This window comes from Thalassophryne amazonica, chromosome 10, assembly GCF_902500255.1.
Source record: "Thalassophryne amazonica chromosome 10, fThaAma1.1, whole genome shotgun sequence".
NCBI classification, from domain to species: Eukaryota; Metazoa; Chordata; class Actinopteri; order Batrachoidiformes; family Batrachoididae; genus Thalassophryne; species Thalassophryne amazonica.
The window spans coordinates 71,311,829-71,327,186 of record NC_047112.1 but is presented as its reverse complement, the minus strand read 5'-3'; the positions used below and the strand labels follow the sequence as shown (position 1 = coordinate 71,327,186).

The 15,358-nt window shown below is 41.7% G+C and overlaps 1 protein-coding gene across 1 annotated transcript in view; it reads left to right on the top strand.

Moving 5' to 3' along the window:
• unc13a (unc-13 homolog A (C. elegans)) overlaps positions 1 to 15,358 on the top strand; it is a 181,271-nt gene that overhangs the window by 119,494 nt on the left and 46,419 nt on the right. The window contains 7 exon segments of the mRNA XM_034180245.1: positions 341 to 504; positions 723 to 876; positions 964 to 1,032; positions 1,405 to 1,494; positions 5,146 to 5,280; positions 8,947 to 9,080; positions 9,349 to 9,434. Coding sequence (XP_034036136.1) covers positions 341 to 504; positions 723 to 876; positions 964 to 1,032; positions 1,405 to 1,494; positions 5,146 to 5,280; positions 8,947 to 9,080; positions 9,349 to 9,434 — 832 coding nt within the window.

Here is a 15,358-nt window from a genome sequence, read left to right as displayed (position 1 = left end):
ATTAAAGTATAGGGCTGATAAAATTTAGTCAACAATTATGGTTCACTTTGTGAGTGGCAATTTGTACATATTTAATTTGGGTGTGTGTGCATGAACAGAAATGACACATCATTTCTCAATAAGGCCTCTGTATTTTCCCCTGTGACATACAGACTGAATATAATTGCAGGACCTTTCCCCAGTCAGGGGCAAGGTGGCTTTTATTTGCACAGATTGATTCATCTAGAAATAGAGCTATGACCTGCAACATTGTGACATTTTGGTGTGGGACCAAACAGTGAAATGTCTGTGTCAACGTGCCCTAAGGCTTGTTGACACCTTCTCATCTCCCTCTGTGCAGAACCTGTTCCACTACGTGACTGATATCCAGAACAATGGTGTGGTGAAGATCCCTGATGCCAAAGGAGATGATGCATGGAAGGTCTATTTTGAGGAGACGCCCCAGGAGATTGTAGATGAGTTTGCCATGCGTTACGGAGTTGAGTCTATCTACCAAGCTATGACGTACGTTTTTCAAAATTTAATTTTCAAGTGTGACCCTTGTGTGTGTGTGTGTGTGTGTGTGTGTGTGTGTGTGTGTGTGTGTGTGTGTGTGTGTGTGTGTGTGTGTGTGTGTGTGTGTGTGTGTGTGTGTGTGTGTGTGTGTGTGTGTGAGAGAGAGTTTTCATGATTCCAGGCCTTTGTATCCAATAACAGGGAACATGCCTGTGCCTGTTTTGCAGTCACTTTGCCTGTCTGTCATCTAAGTACATGTGCCCCGGTGTGCCAGCAGTAATGAGCACCCTGCTGGCCAATATCAATGCTTACTACGCTCACACCACCCAGGCCACCAACAATGTCTCTGCGTCTGACCGCTTTGCTGCGTCTAACTTTGGCGTGAGTACCTGCAGGGATCGTTACACTGAGCACCTGTGTCTTTGTAGTGTGTCATTGTCTTTATTGTGGTTGTTGTCCCTCCTGCAGAAAGAGCGGTTTGTAAAACTTCTGGACCAGCTGCACAACTCCCTAAGGATCGATCTATCCATGTACCGGGTAAGACGGCTCTCCGTGGCACTTATCTTTGACTAAATGATCACTAAAGACACCTGGAAGTAGATTAAGGAGAACAACCTGGTGTCCCATCTCCCCTCTTTTTCCTTCACTGTGCATCTTTATTCTTTCATTGCTTCCTTATCTGCTCATGTCTTTTTGTAAAACGGCTAAACAAAACAGGCGGATGTGTTAATTGGAGTGACAGCTCTGCTTAAACATGCACAGATACCACACACCCACTCAGTGACAAGTGCAGCTGTGGAAATTATGTGATCGTGATGGATGTTGCCAACAAATGTGCAGTCAGACACCCTGGATGACAGGTGTGAATCATGTGCTGTTTGCTTGTTTGTTTCCTCTGTGTGGCCACAGAACAACTTCCCAGCCAGCAGTCCTGAAAGACTGCAGGACCTGAAGTCAACAGTGGACCTCCTGACTAGTATCACCTTCTTCAGAATGAAGGTACCATCTCTTCCTGCTCACTTATCAGTGAGGAATAAAACGTCCGGCGCAGTAATAGGAATGTGCAAATATGTTGGTTGGACATATGAGGGTACTTCAGAACATTCTTGGCCTCACCCAGAAACCATCACAGGAGGAAGACTACGCTTGTATTATTTTTCAGCATAGTCTCAATTAATGTCAATGCACTTGGGCTACCGGTGTTCAAGCTTCGCTATCTCTTCATGGAATGAGGTCACGTCTTGAGCCTCCAGATACTTTTTCTTGCTGGTGAGGATGAAACCATTTTGAAGTACCCCAGTACTACAACCCCAATTCCAATGAAGTTGGGACATTGTGTAAAATATAAATAAAAACAGAATACAATGATTTGCAAATCCTCTTCAACCTATATTCAATTGAATACGCCACAAAGACAAGATATTTAATGTTCAAACTGAGAATTTTTTGTTTTGTGCAAATATTTGTTTATTTTGAAATGGATGCCTGCAACATGTTTCAAAAAAGCTGGGACAGTGGTATGTTTACCACTGTGTTACATCACCTTTCCTTCTAACAACACTCAATAAGCATTTGGGAACTGAGGACACTAATTGTTGAAGCTTTGTAGGTGGAATTCTTTCCCATTCTTGCTTGATGTACAACTTCAGTTGTTCAACAGTCCGGGGTCTCCGTTGTCGTATTTTGTGCTTCATAATGCACCACACATTTTCAATGGGCAACAGGTCTGGGCTGCAAGCAGGCCAGTCTAGTACCCGCACTATGAAGCCACGCTGCTGTAACATGTGTAGAATGTGGCTTGGCATTGTCTTGCTGAAATAAGCAGGGACGTCCCTGAAAAAGAAGTTGCTTGGATGGCAGCATGTGTTACTCCAAAACCTGGATGTACCTTTCAGCATTGATGGTGCCATCACAGATGTGTAAGTTGCCCATGCCATGGGCACTAAGACACCCCCATACCATCACAGATGCTGGCTTTTGAACTTTGCACTGGTAACAATCTAGATGGTCTTTCTCCTCTTTTGTCCAGAGGACACGACGTCCATGATTTCCAAAAACAATTTGAAATGTGGACTCATCAGACCTCAGCACACTTTTCCATTTTGCGTCTGTCCATTTCAAATGAGCTCGGGCCCAGAGAAGGCGGCAACGTTTCTGGATGTTGTTGATGTATGGCTTTCATTTTGCATGGTAGAGTTTTAACTTGCACTTGTAGATGTAGTGACAAACTGTGTTAACTGACAATGTTTTTCTGAAGTGTTCCTGAGCCCACGTGGTAAAATCCTTTACACAGTGATGTCAGTTTTTAATGCAGTGCCGCCTGAGGGATTGAAGGTCACGGGCATTCATTGTTGGTTTTCGGCCTTGCCGCTTATATGTAGAAAGTTCTCTATATTCTCTGAGTCTTCTGATTATATTATGGACTGTAGATGATGAAATCCCTAAATTCCTTGCAATTAAACATTGAGAAACTTTGTTCTTAAACTGTTGGACTATTTTTTCATGCAGTTGTTCACAAAGTGGTGATCCTTGCCCCATCTTTGCTTGTGAATGGCTGAGCCTTTTGGGGATGCTCCTTTTATACCGAATCATGACACTCACCTGTTTCCAATTAGGTGTTCTTTGAGCATTCATCAACTTTCCCAGTCTTTTGTTATCCCGTCACAACTTTTTTGAAATGTGTTGCAGGCATCCATTTCAAAATGAACAAATATTTCCACAAAAACAGTAAAGTTTATCAGTTTGAACATTAAATATCTTGTCTTTGTGGTGTATTCAATTGAATATAGGTTGAAGAGGATTTGCAAATCATTGTATTCTCTTTTTATTTACATTTTACACAACGTCCCAACTTCATTAGAATTGAGGTTGTATATATATTTATTAGATTTGAAGCCAGAAGTGTATACGCTTGTGATTTTCCTGGTCTTTATACAAATATACATACTAAAGATTTAATGACACCTAAATAGATCCTTGTTATTTGACTGGTTGATTGTAAGTCACGTGACATGCATTATTTGTCCTATCATATGGGTGACTTCACTCCTGTCCATTCTTGTGCTACTTCCCGTGTATGTTTCTCCCATAGAATCACTCTACTGCATGGCTCCATTAACTTTTTGTGAAAATGCTTCCATGATACAAGGAAGCTAAATTCACTGTGTTTGTGGGACAACCTTGAATAGCTGGTGAAGTGATAACTGATGAAGAATTGTACAAGTTCTTGTCAGTAAAATGCAAATCTCTTGAAACAAAGCAGTCTAGCATTAGGGCTCTCCAATTGGTTCAAAATGCTGCAGCCAGACTTTTGACACGAAGCAGAAAGTTCGACCACATTACACCCATTTTGGCATCCCTTCACTGGCTTCCTGTCCCAGTGAGATCAGATTTTAAGGTTCTGCTACTAACCTATAAAATTATTCATGGACTGGCACCCTCCTACCTAGCTGACCTAATTAAACCTTACGTACCAGCCCGGGCTTTACGTTCTCAGGGTGCAGGACTACTTTGTGTCCCTAAGGTGAATAAGAAGTCTGCGGGTCACAGAGCTTTCTCTTATCATGCCCCTGTTCTGTGGAATGATCTCCCTGCGTCAATAAAACAGTCAGATTCTGTGGAGACTTTCAAGTCCAGACTTAAGACGCACTTATTTTCCCTTTCATATGGCTAGCATACTGGTACAGTTTTGTTTTACGCTTTTTACTCTTTTAATTCATTTTATTAGTAATTGGAGTGGGCCGCGGCCTCAACTTTACCTAAATTCTGGGTCTTTTAGTGAAGTTTAGGGCTAGCGGCCGGCAATCACCTTAGTATTTCTCTGTTTTTCTTGTTGTTTAATGCTGACAAATTACACAGTATTTCTTGTCTTTCTGATGCCTGATTCTGTTTTTTCTCTCTGTTTAAGGTGCAGCTCCATCCAGAGATGGGAGTTGTGTTCGTGTTGGCGATCCTCCTGTCCTGTGTGCCAATTGCATTTCTTGTATATTTGTCCGTGAATTGTTCTGTGAATTGTTCTGTAATTTATATTTTGTAGCATGGCCCAAGCAGAGGGTCACCCCTTTGAGTCTGGTCTGCTTGAGGTTTCTTCCTCAGAGGGAGTTTTTCCTTACCACTGTTGCTCTGGGGGATGGTAAGGTTAGACCTTACCTGTGTGAAGTGCTTTGAGGCAACTCTGTTGTGATTTGGCGCTATATAAATGAAAATAAATAAAGTGCAATGGAAAGAATATTTCATGAGGTGAAAGTTGAAATGTTCCATTCAACGAGGTGCAATATTCTTTCCATAGCATGAATGAAAAAACATTCATTTGTTTTATATGACACCCAAAATAGATCCTTGTTATTTGTTATTTTATTATTTTATTTGTTATTTTATTTATAAACAAGACAAAAATGGACTTACATTTTGGTGTGTGTCACTGGTCCTTTGAAGTCAAGAGGTTGCAAACAGTCCAACACAAACTTTAAATTGCAATCCAATCCAAAATTGTTCTCAGTTGGTACCTGATGCTGTGCATTGACTTCTTTGTGTACAGACAGCCGTCTGCTTTCCTCAGTCCAGCGAAAAACCTTCAGCTAGAGACGTCCCATTGAATACTGCAAATGCCTCCAGATGGCTTGCGGCATGTCCATTTGTGTTTGTGTTCAGGTCCAGGAGCTACAGTCTCCACCCAGAGCCAGCCAGGTGGTGAAGGACTGCGTGAAAGCCTGTCTGAACTCCACCTATGAATACATCTTCAATAACTGTCATGAACTCTACAGTCGCGAATACCAGACAGACCCAGTAAGAAGTAACAATTTAATATCTGTGTATTTGTGTGTCTGAATGCCTCTCTGTCTCTGGGACACTTTCCATCCCTGGTTTTATATACAATAATTCATGTCTTTGATCCATCCATCCACAGGGCCATTTCTTTTATCACCAATCTAATTTAATTTCTTTTTTTTTTTAAAGTGTTTTACTGTTGGTTGGGGTGGCCTGAGGACTCGTCACCTCATTGGACCTTGTCTGCTGGTTTGGATGTTGGCCTTAGGGGAACTTGTGTTGTGATTTGATGCTATAGAAATAAAATTTCATGGAATTAATGGAGCTGAATGTGTCATCAGTTTTAAGTTGCCTCGCAGTTCCTTCCATGAATTCTCATATTACTATGTGGAAGATGTCCTTGAGTTGTTTAGCTTCTTGGCCAGAGGTATTCCTTGAATGTCATGTTTGGGCTGTATTTTGGCATCATCCTGCACTGCGATTATTATTTATTTTTTTATATAGTTGTGCCACCCTTCATCAGAACAGACTCATCCATCTGGCATTCATGTACACAATTTTAACAGAGATTTCTAGAAGTCATTCTGAATCCTTCTGAGTCCTCATTAAAGCGCCAGCTATGTTTGGAGCCCCATGTGAATTTCAAACAAACTTTTTCCCCTTTGAATAAAACATTTTGTCCTGAGGGATGTTACTATATTTTGCTGAAATCTATGCAAGATCATTCCTCACTTTACAGCCCCTGCAGTACTTAGCTGAGTTTTTTCCCTGCCAGCAAGTCCTCAGCGACACCCTACAGTTGGCATTCTAAGTCTCTTTAAAGCCATTTAAGCAGCAAACGTTGAATATGTATGAGCTGTTAAACTGTCAACACCATCAAGATGTTCCCACTGAACTAAATCTCTCTCAGACAATGACGAGTTTCTCAGGAATTTTATATTTGAAAGATATGCAGAGTAAATGGTCTTTCTTGGGTTTTTAAAGTAGATTTATGAATTCTGCCACCTTTGTGGATGTTATCTTGTGCAATCTATCCTAAGATTTTAGTTCATGGTACACATATGTTAAGCATTGGCTGGCAGTGATCAACAAAGGTAGTTTTCATAGTTTCCAGTCTTGGCAAATGATGGCACAGTTCTGACAGATGATTCTGCTGTGATTTTCCTTTGTCTTGGCTTCTTTGAGCTGCTTTATGAGATTGAGCCATCTGTTAGGATGTTGAAAATCTCCAGTGACATGGTTTTTAATGGATGATCCACCAGTCAGCTGTGATACACCAAATCTCAGATTTCAAAGGTGGTGAAACAGCTGATTGCGGTTGAAGTTGCAGTGATCTGTGGTAGTGGGGGTTGAGCTGCTGAAGTGGGTGGAGTGCTCTCCTGACATTGCTAGCAGTATTTGCTTCTATTTGAAAGATGGGGCTCATCCAAGCAGACTTGAAGAATGGACTTGTTGTTCTCTCTGGAAAGTAAAGGGTAGAGTGCAGTTCAGGCCAAATTTCTGTCCAAACTCAACCCACGTCGTATTGACCATCGTGACCGAACCCGACCTGACCCTTCGGGTCCCGTCAGGACCGGTAACCCTTTACTAGAGCATGGGAACCCAACTCATTGAGTCCTGTCACATCTGGTTGGGCCCGGGTTGGGTATCCATGCTCTATTAAAGGGTTATCATGCGGATTGCAAGAACTGCAGGGGTATTGTACTGCTGTCTGTGACATGCAAGATACTTGTGAGGATTCTCAATAGGATTCATTGGCAACCAAGACAAGGTATTGGGTAGGGTTGTGGTGTTGAGAGACTTGGGTGCCTTTGCTCGTGATGAAAGTTTCATTGCCCTTGAATATATGAATGTTCTTATTCAAGTGGCTGTGAATCTGATTAAGGTGTCATAATTTGTGTGGTTGTGCTTGTCCTGGTTCAAGACTAAAATCCAAGCTTACAGTGACATCCTGGACTCAGCCATCAGCAATATATCTATATTTGGTGAAAGTGTCAAAGTTGTTGAGCAATTCACTAATTTTTGCAGTGACACTCATGTCTCTGGAAACTTAGCCTACAAATATTATTCACTATGCTGCTATCTTTGCATGCTAACAGAGGTCCAAGTCTTTGGGCTACTTGGACTCTAATCAAAGGTGATGACTGGTTGTTTTTAGCATTAGGCCTGTATCAAGAATCCTTTCGTACTTTTGGTCAAATGAGTGGTAACTTAGGGAAACTGGGATAAGACATATTAGTTGCATTGGAGGGGAATGTCAGATGCGACTCTATGGCCATGTGACACACTTCCCTGAATATGACCCACTATGCAGGCTTTTCAGTGCTGAGGGTCCCTTCACCAGGAAAATGCCATTTCACATGACCACATGACTACAGCAGATGGCTACATTGCAGTGGGGTGGAGAGTGGAGAAAGACTAGTGGTCTGTCTGGGTGGTTGCCATTCATAACCCAGGGTGGCTCTGTAGGGTAGTGGATGTGGTAATGGGCTGTACCAGAGCATGCTCCCAGACATGACCATGAATTTTTTTAAAGTTACTAAAGGGGTCATATTGTACACACCATTTCAACAAACTGGTATTGGTCACACCAGTTGTTTTAAAACCAGATATTAACGTTTTCAGCCCAGAAGACCCCATACACTCAAAGTATGTCCATGTTATTGTAGTATTGTGTTATTGTAATCTTGTAGAACTTTACCATCACAGAACCCAGTGGCTTGACACTTTCTTTTGCCTCACATCCATTACTGATTATTATTAGCATTTGCTTTGCCATTCACTCAACCACAACAGTTGCACTCCTTTCAAATGTCAGACTACTTTAATTAAAATCCAATCAACTGCATTTGATATTTACTTTTGCAGGTTTGTATTGTGTACTTTGGTTTTAATGACAGGAAACAAATTTATTGTTCCACAATGAATGAAATTTCCATGATGTTATTACCATTAGTTTGCCCTCGAATGTGTACTCGCTCATTGGCTATGTCTATGAAGATCAGCGTGTGTGTGTGTGTGTGTGTGTGTGTGTGTGTGTGTGTGTGTGTGTGTGTGTGTGTGTGTGTGTGTGTGTGTGTGTGTGTGTGTGTGTGTGTGTGTGTGTGTGTGTGTGGTCAAACCAGTCCATGCAGTACTGTTACAATGTGCTACAAACACAACAATGTAGGTCACACCTGCAAAACGCTTTCTGTTTTGCTGTGATAATGTGAATGCAACTTCCGAGGTGATGCATCCTTCAAACACCTTGAGGTGTCTCCCAGATATAACCGTGTCTGTGCCTTGTGCTTATAGCAAGCAAAATTCTACACACACAGTCATAGGATTGTGGAATTTAGGGGACATTTTCCCTGAAACACGACTATATTTAACTTCAATAAAAAGAAAAAGAAAAAATTTTTGCACAATTTAACTTGATTAAAACAAATTCCACTTTTCAGAGGTGACTGATGTGGAAATGAGGACAGTACCACAGAGGCCGGATCAAAGTACGAGTGTTGTTTGAAAAAAAGGTGCATCTTTGATGTGGAAATGCTACAGATTTAGCGATTCAGCTGAATATAGCCACCTGTAAATAGCAGAGGTACTTTTTTCACATTATGCACAAAGCAAGTTAACAGTTGCTTGAAATGTTTAAACTGTTTTGTCACCTTGGGTTGTAATTTTGTGTCACTACATTTCCAGGCCAAGCAGGGCACTGTACCTCCAGAGGAGCAGGGACCCAGCATCAAGAATCTGGACTTTTGGTCCAAACTCATCACTCTCATTGTCTCCATAATCGAGGAAGACAAGAACTCCTACACTCCCTGTCTCAACCAGTATGTCTTCCTATTCCTGCATAGTCACACACTCATCTGTCTCTTTTACTTACATTAGGATTCAGAGGACAGGGTGAGATGGAAATGATTGATCTGCTGTGGGAGCTAACGGGAGCAGCTGAAAGAAAAAGATGATGCTCTCTTGACTGTTCTCCTTTAATTTTATAAATTTTATTTCCTCACCACTATAGCGTAACAATTCTGATTTTCAGACAGTGTAAGCACCATCTGCTTCTTCAGACTTGTTTGTTCTTTCTTCTCTTTCAAGGTTTCCTCAGGAACTTAACGTGGGTAAAATCAGTGCTGAAGTCATGTGGAATCTGTTTGCTCAGGATATGAAGTATGCGATGGAGGGTGAGTGCAAATCACTGCCTTACTTATACTGAGACTCTGATTCTGTGTCAGCAAGAACACCTCCTTTTCTACTTTTTTTTACTAATAGCCCAACTTCATAGCCTTAAGAGTGTGCATATCATGAATGCTTGGTCTTGTTGGATTTGTGAGAATCTACTGAATCTACTGGTACCTTGTTTCCCATGTAACAATAAGAAATATACTCAAAACCTGGATTAATCTTTTTAGTCACATAGCACTACTATTATTGTGAACACTACTGTACACTGACAGAGTTACAATACAGCCAGAAACTAGGCTGTGGAATATGAGCACTTTGATTCTTTCATTGATATTTGACTGTGGTTCATTAATCAACAGTCAGTGGCATCAAATTTGTGAATGAAATAACTGATTTTCACACAACTTGAATGTGTAACATTGAATTTAGGGATAGATCACAATAAATGGGCAGAGGTAAGACACTGGACATTGGTGGTGGCTGATCCCCTAGTTGCCATATCTTGCTGTGGCCCCTCTCTGACACCTGACCAGGTCCCCTTCTCCCTCATTCCCCCAGGGGTGCAAGATGTGGTGATTCCATCATATGGCATTGTCTTGGGCCTTGGTATGCACTGCTGGGTTACAGTCTGTGTACACCTCCTGTGCTTGAGAGTCCATACTTGCTTGTTGCTGGGGGTGGTGTTGGGACTTCTGTGGGTTTGGTTGGCCCTTCTGCTGGTTCTGCCTGGGTATACCTTGCCTTCTTCTTACAATCATGTCATAATTTTACAGCTAGGGCTTGTAGGCTGGTTGGTAGGTGGGTGTTGAAGGACTGGGCTTCACTAGTGCAGTCGATCCCCTGGTCCCATTTCGAGCTGTCGTGCATTTTAATTGTATTTTAGACACGCTGGACTTGGGGTGTGAGTGGGGCTCAGACATGAGGCCAAGGGACCTAAGGATTGCCTTGCCTCCTGCTTCCCTTCATTGGGATGCCTGTGTCTGCAACTGATCACGGTTTTGACTGCAGCACCTTTGGTATATACTTCATGTATGTAATAGTAAAATTTATACACCCGTTTCTTAAGAACAACAAAAAAAATCCTACATAACGCATAGCTCCAAGAAAAGAAAGAAGGATTCTTGTTTCTACTCCACTAGCTCTGCCCCTGCCTCCATTGGAAGGCAGAATGCATTATGAAGGCAATGGGGGAAAGTGATTTGGAGTCTCATTTCCTGACAAAAATAAACCATAGGAGAGCAAGGGTCTTGTCTTTGGGGGATGGCAGCTGGTGGAGTGCTGAGGGGTAGACCAGTCACTGTATAGTGGCACCTTGGTACAATCCTGAGATGGCTCATGTGGGTGGACACCTGGAACATCCTTTCTCTAAATAAGGATGGCCATCTGCTGTCAAGAGAGCTTGGAAATTTCACATTGTAGTGGCTGCACTGTCTGAAGTGTGATGACCTGGAAGTGGCAATATCTCAGTGGGTGGATATACCTACCTTCAGTCTGGTCGTCCCAACAGTTGTAGTATGGAGGGAGTGACAGTTGCTGTGGCAGAGCAGCTCCTTCTAATGGTGTTCAATGTAACCCCTGCATACTATGAGACTCAGACTCAAACATTCAGTGGATGCTGTTTCTGTTGTCTCGGCATATGCTCTGACTGTAGAGTGATGTCTCTGTGAGGGAGATCTTTCATTCACAGCTTTATACTCTGCGGTTGATGCCTGTCCCAGAGGTGAGACTTTATTGGCCATGAATGTTTTTAAAATGAGCACTGGCACTGACAGGGCTGACTATGAGGACTGCATTAGTCAGCATGGATCTGTTAACTGTGGTGAAAATGGCACAATGCAAAAAGCTGGGGGCTATGAGTTGCTGTATCGTGGTTTCAGTGTCCACATGTACATCTCCAAACATGGTATACCAACACCAGCAGTGTTGCCATGGAGACTGACCATGTTCTTGTTGGAAAATGCTGGAGAATTCTGTAGACCTGTAGGGTCTACGGAAGTGTCCAGTTTGTGAATTCAGACGACAGACTTGTTGTGGCTTCTTTGAGGATTCAGTTGAAGTCTTGCAAGCCACTGTCTGCCCAGAGCACAAGATTAAATCTGGCCAAAATTCAAATTGGATTGTGGGACTCCTTCTGCATCCAGAACCTGAAAGTTGCTGAGGATTGTATTGGAGTCACCAGTATCTATAGGAGGAGGTCTTTCACATCTGTGGACATTCTAAGTACTATCTAGAGGAGTTGCACAGCTTGATGGGCATCTATGTTGTACAGGGAGCTAAGAAAGGGGGCTATGATGGCCCTGAGAATGGACAAAGAGGTGTTTGTTGGAGAAATCTGTGATCAGTTGGCAAACCATCTGTGGTCTTGTGACCCTCGACCTGCTTACACAGGAATCAAGGCACTTTGCTCCCCTAAAGTTACACCTCATCCCACTGCAGTTATGGTGGAAGATGGTTCAGTCTTGATAGATGCTTCTGCTGTACTGTCACGCTGGGCGTGCTACTTTGAGCAGTTTTATAAGGCCCATCCCCCTGCTGGGATGTTAGCCATCTCAGGCACCAGGGTTCCTATGGCTGATTCTCCAGTCAGTCTTGACTCAATAAATGTTGGCTAGATTGGAACAGCCTTGAAACAGCTGAGGTCGGGGAAAGTGCCAATGATCTGGCATTGGAGCTGAGCTCCTCCAGACAGTTGGAGATACTGCTGTCTTGACATTGCAAACAATCTATGTTTACAGACCAGAAGAAGGGACTTTTTGTCCCAATCTGAAGGAAAGGGTGATTATATGGATCGTTAGAACTGCAGGGGTATCACACTGCTTTCTGTGACAGGGATGGTGTTTGAAAGGATTATTCTTAATAGGATTCAGTTCCAGCAACTTGCTGCTTAGCAACCAGAACATTCTGGCTTCATGCTCAAGAAGTCATCCATCAAGCGCTTTCTAGCTCTGCAAGTACTCATTAAATGCAAGCCTAAATATTGGTAATGCTTCTTTGCAGCCTATGTTGATTTTTGCATTCCCAAGAATGCAAAAATCATACCCATCCCATACACAGATTCTGTGAATGATGTACAGAGTGGAGCTTGAATGTTGGTGATACATGAACAAGGTCCATCTATTACATTCTTATTCATCAACAATGAGATGAAGCAGATGGACTTTCCATGTTTTCCTCCAGTGAGCTGTTCTTGCTCTTGTGAGTTGTACGTCACGTTAAAAAGCCTTCAGATGAATAATGTGTGACCTATGATACATAAATCTACAGATCACGGATATCTGTATTATCCTTTCAGCGCAATTTGTTATACAGTCAGCAGTATTCATATAGAGTTCAAGAACAGCATACTTTAAATAAATTAAAGGACAATATTAAAGTCACATATGTTATACCAAGAGCTAATGGAAAATAAATGACAGTGAACTCACACTGAGGTATTTAAAGAGCCAATGAAAAATAAACAACTTGATCACTCAGGCGGCACTGCATTAAAAACTGACATCATCGTGTAAAGGATATTACCGCGTGGGCTCAGGAACATTTAATACAGTTCATTGCTGCATCTACAAGTGCAAGTTAAAACTCTACCATGCAAAGTGAAAGCCATCAACAACATCCAGAAACGCTGCCGCCTTCTCTGGGCCCGAGCTCATTTGAAATGGACAGACGCAAAATGGAAAAGTGTGCTGTGGTCTGATAAGTCCACATTTGAAATTGCTTTTGGAAATCATGGACGTTGTGTCCTCCGAACAAAAGAGAAAAAAGACCATCCAGATTGCTACCAGCGCAAAGTTCAAAAGCCAGCATCTGTGATGGTATGGGGGTGTGTTACTGCCCATGGCATGGCCAACTTACAGATCTGTGGTGGCACCATCAATGCTGAAAGGTACATCCAGGTTTTGGAGCAACACATGCTGCCATCCAAGCAGTGTCTTTTTCAGGGACATCCCTGCTTATTTCAGCAAGACAATGCCAAGCCACATTCTGCACGTGTTACAACAGCATGGCTTCATAGTAAAGAGTGCAGGTACTCAACTGGCCTGCCTGCAGTCCAGACCTGTCGCTCATTAAAAATGTGTGGCGCATTATGAAGTGCAAAATATGACAACGGAGACCTCAGAGTGTTGAACAACTGAAGTCGGACATTAAGCAAGAATGGGAAAGAATTCCACTGACAAAGCTTCAACAATTAGTGTCCTTTGTTCCCAAACTCTTATTGAGTGTTGTTAGAAGGAAAGGTGATGTAACACAGTGGTAAACATACCACTGTCCCAGCTTTTTTGAAACGTGTTGCAGGCATCCATTTCAAAATGAGCAAATATTTGCACAAAAACAATAAAGTTTATCAGTTTGAACATTAAATATCTTGTCTTTATGATGTATTCAATTGAATATAGGTTGAAGAGGATTTGCAAATCACTGTATTCTGTTTTTACTTACATTTTACACAACATCCCAAGTTCATTGGAATTGGGGTTGTATTACACTCCCTAGGACAGGGAGTGGCTAGTATCAACCACAATTAGCTGGGCTTGCTTCACAATCATGACGAAATATATATCGGTAAAGTCATCCAGGGTCTATGTCTTTGTGTTTTTGTATACTGAGAGGTTTTTGACTATAGTGGAGCTGGTTACATCAGTGCACATATTTGCATATTATAAGGATGAAATTTTCATCTTGGATACATGATTAAGCAATAAAACTGCCATTTGCTATTTTTAGGAATTGGCCTTAACTCTCTGGGGTCCAGGGTATAATTGGCCATTTTTGACTACTTTGGTTTTACCTACGTATAATTTACTTTAAAAAACTGTTGACTTTGCCTTGTTAGGTGTCATTTTTACAGCACAACTTTACCTGTGTGACTTTACAGTTTTTCTTTCATTCCAACATACTGTATCAACACAATGGACCTAAATTCACACAAAATAAATTTCGAATAGAAAGAAGTCATTTACAAATGTAGCAAACAACAAAGTTATACAGAACTATTTACATTAAAAAGCAGGAAATGCTTCAGGTGTTATTTGTACAACTATTTACAAAACAATAAGATGCCACACAAATTATTTGTGCCACTCAAAAAATAATTCTTGTCCAACACAAGACAGAGGGGTCACAGGTCTGACCAGGTGGAGAACAGGAGGAGTGTAACCCCTTCTGTTGTCTACCTGGAGGCAGTGTTGGTACTTTAGTCTGCCTTTGGTGGCTTTTTGGCCAGGATCTCCTCAGCATCCAAATATATGGGTTGGTGATAATTTTTGATCGGTTTAGGTCATGCATTTTTCCACCAATGATAAAGAGGAGTTCGTGTTTTTTTTTTCCATGAAACTGCTACAGCAACAGAGAGAGAGAAAGAGAGCAGAGCAAGGACGTCAAAGTCCTGTTTGTTGTGCGTTTCTGCAAAAATGAGCAGCAAAAATTATCATAATATTCAGGAAAAAGCATGGTGTAAATTATTAATCATGATTCAAGTGACACTAGGCCTATCAACAGAATTTAAAAACTGGTACATAGTTTGAAGTCTGCACTTTCAACACACATTCAAACAGAAACTCAGACTGTGGTGTATTGGATAGCACGCCAGCTTCATTCGGTCATGTGACTTTGACGTGTCTCTGCATCAGACGACTCCAGAGGGTTAATGTACAAAACAAATTTGGCCTATAGTGTATATTAGCCACACAATTATGAACACTTACATCAGTGTACTAATTACAACTTCTGAAGTGTTGGTGGGACTTCAGGCAATTCATGTCTCTGATCTAAATTTAAATTAATTTATTCATTGGCAAGCCAGATCCTTTTGTCTCTGGCAGGCATATACACTGTAATGGGGCGAGTTGATGGAGTACATCTAGAGTTCTGAAGTTATGATTTGTTCTGTATGAGGCCACACCAACTGGCAGCTTCATGTTTGTTT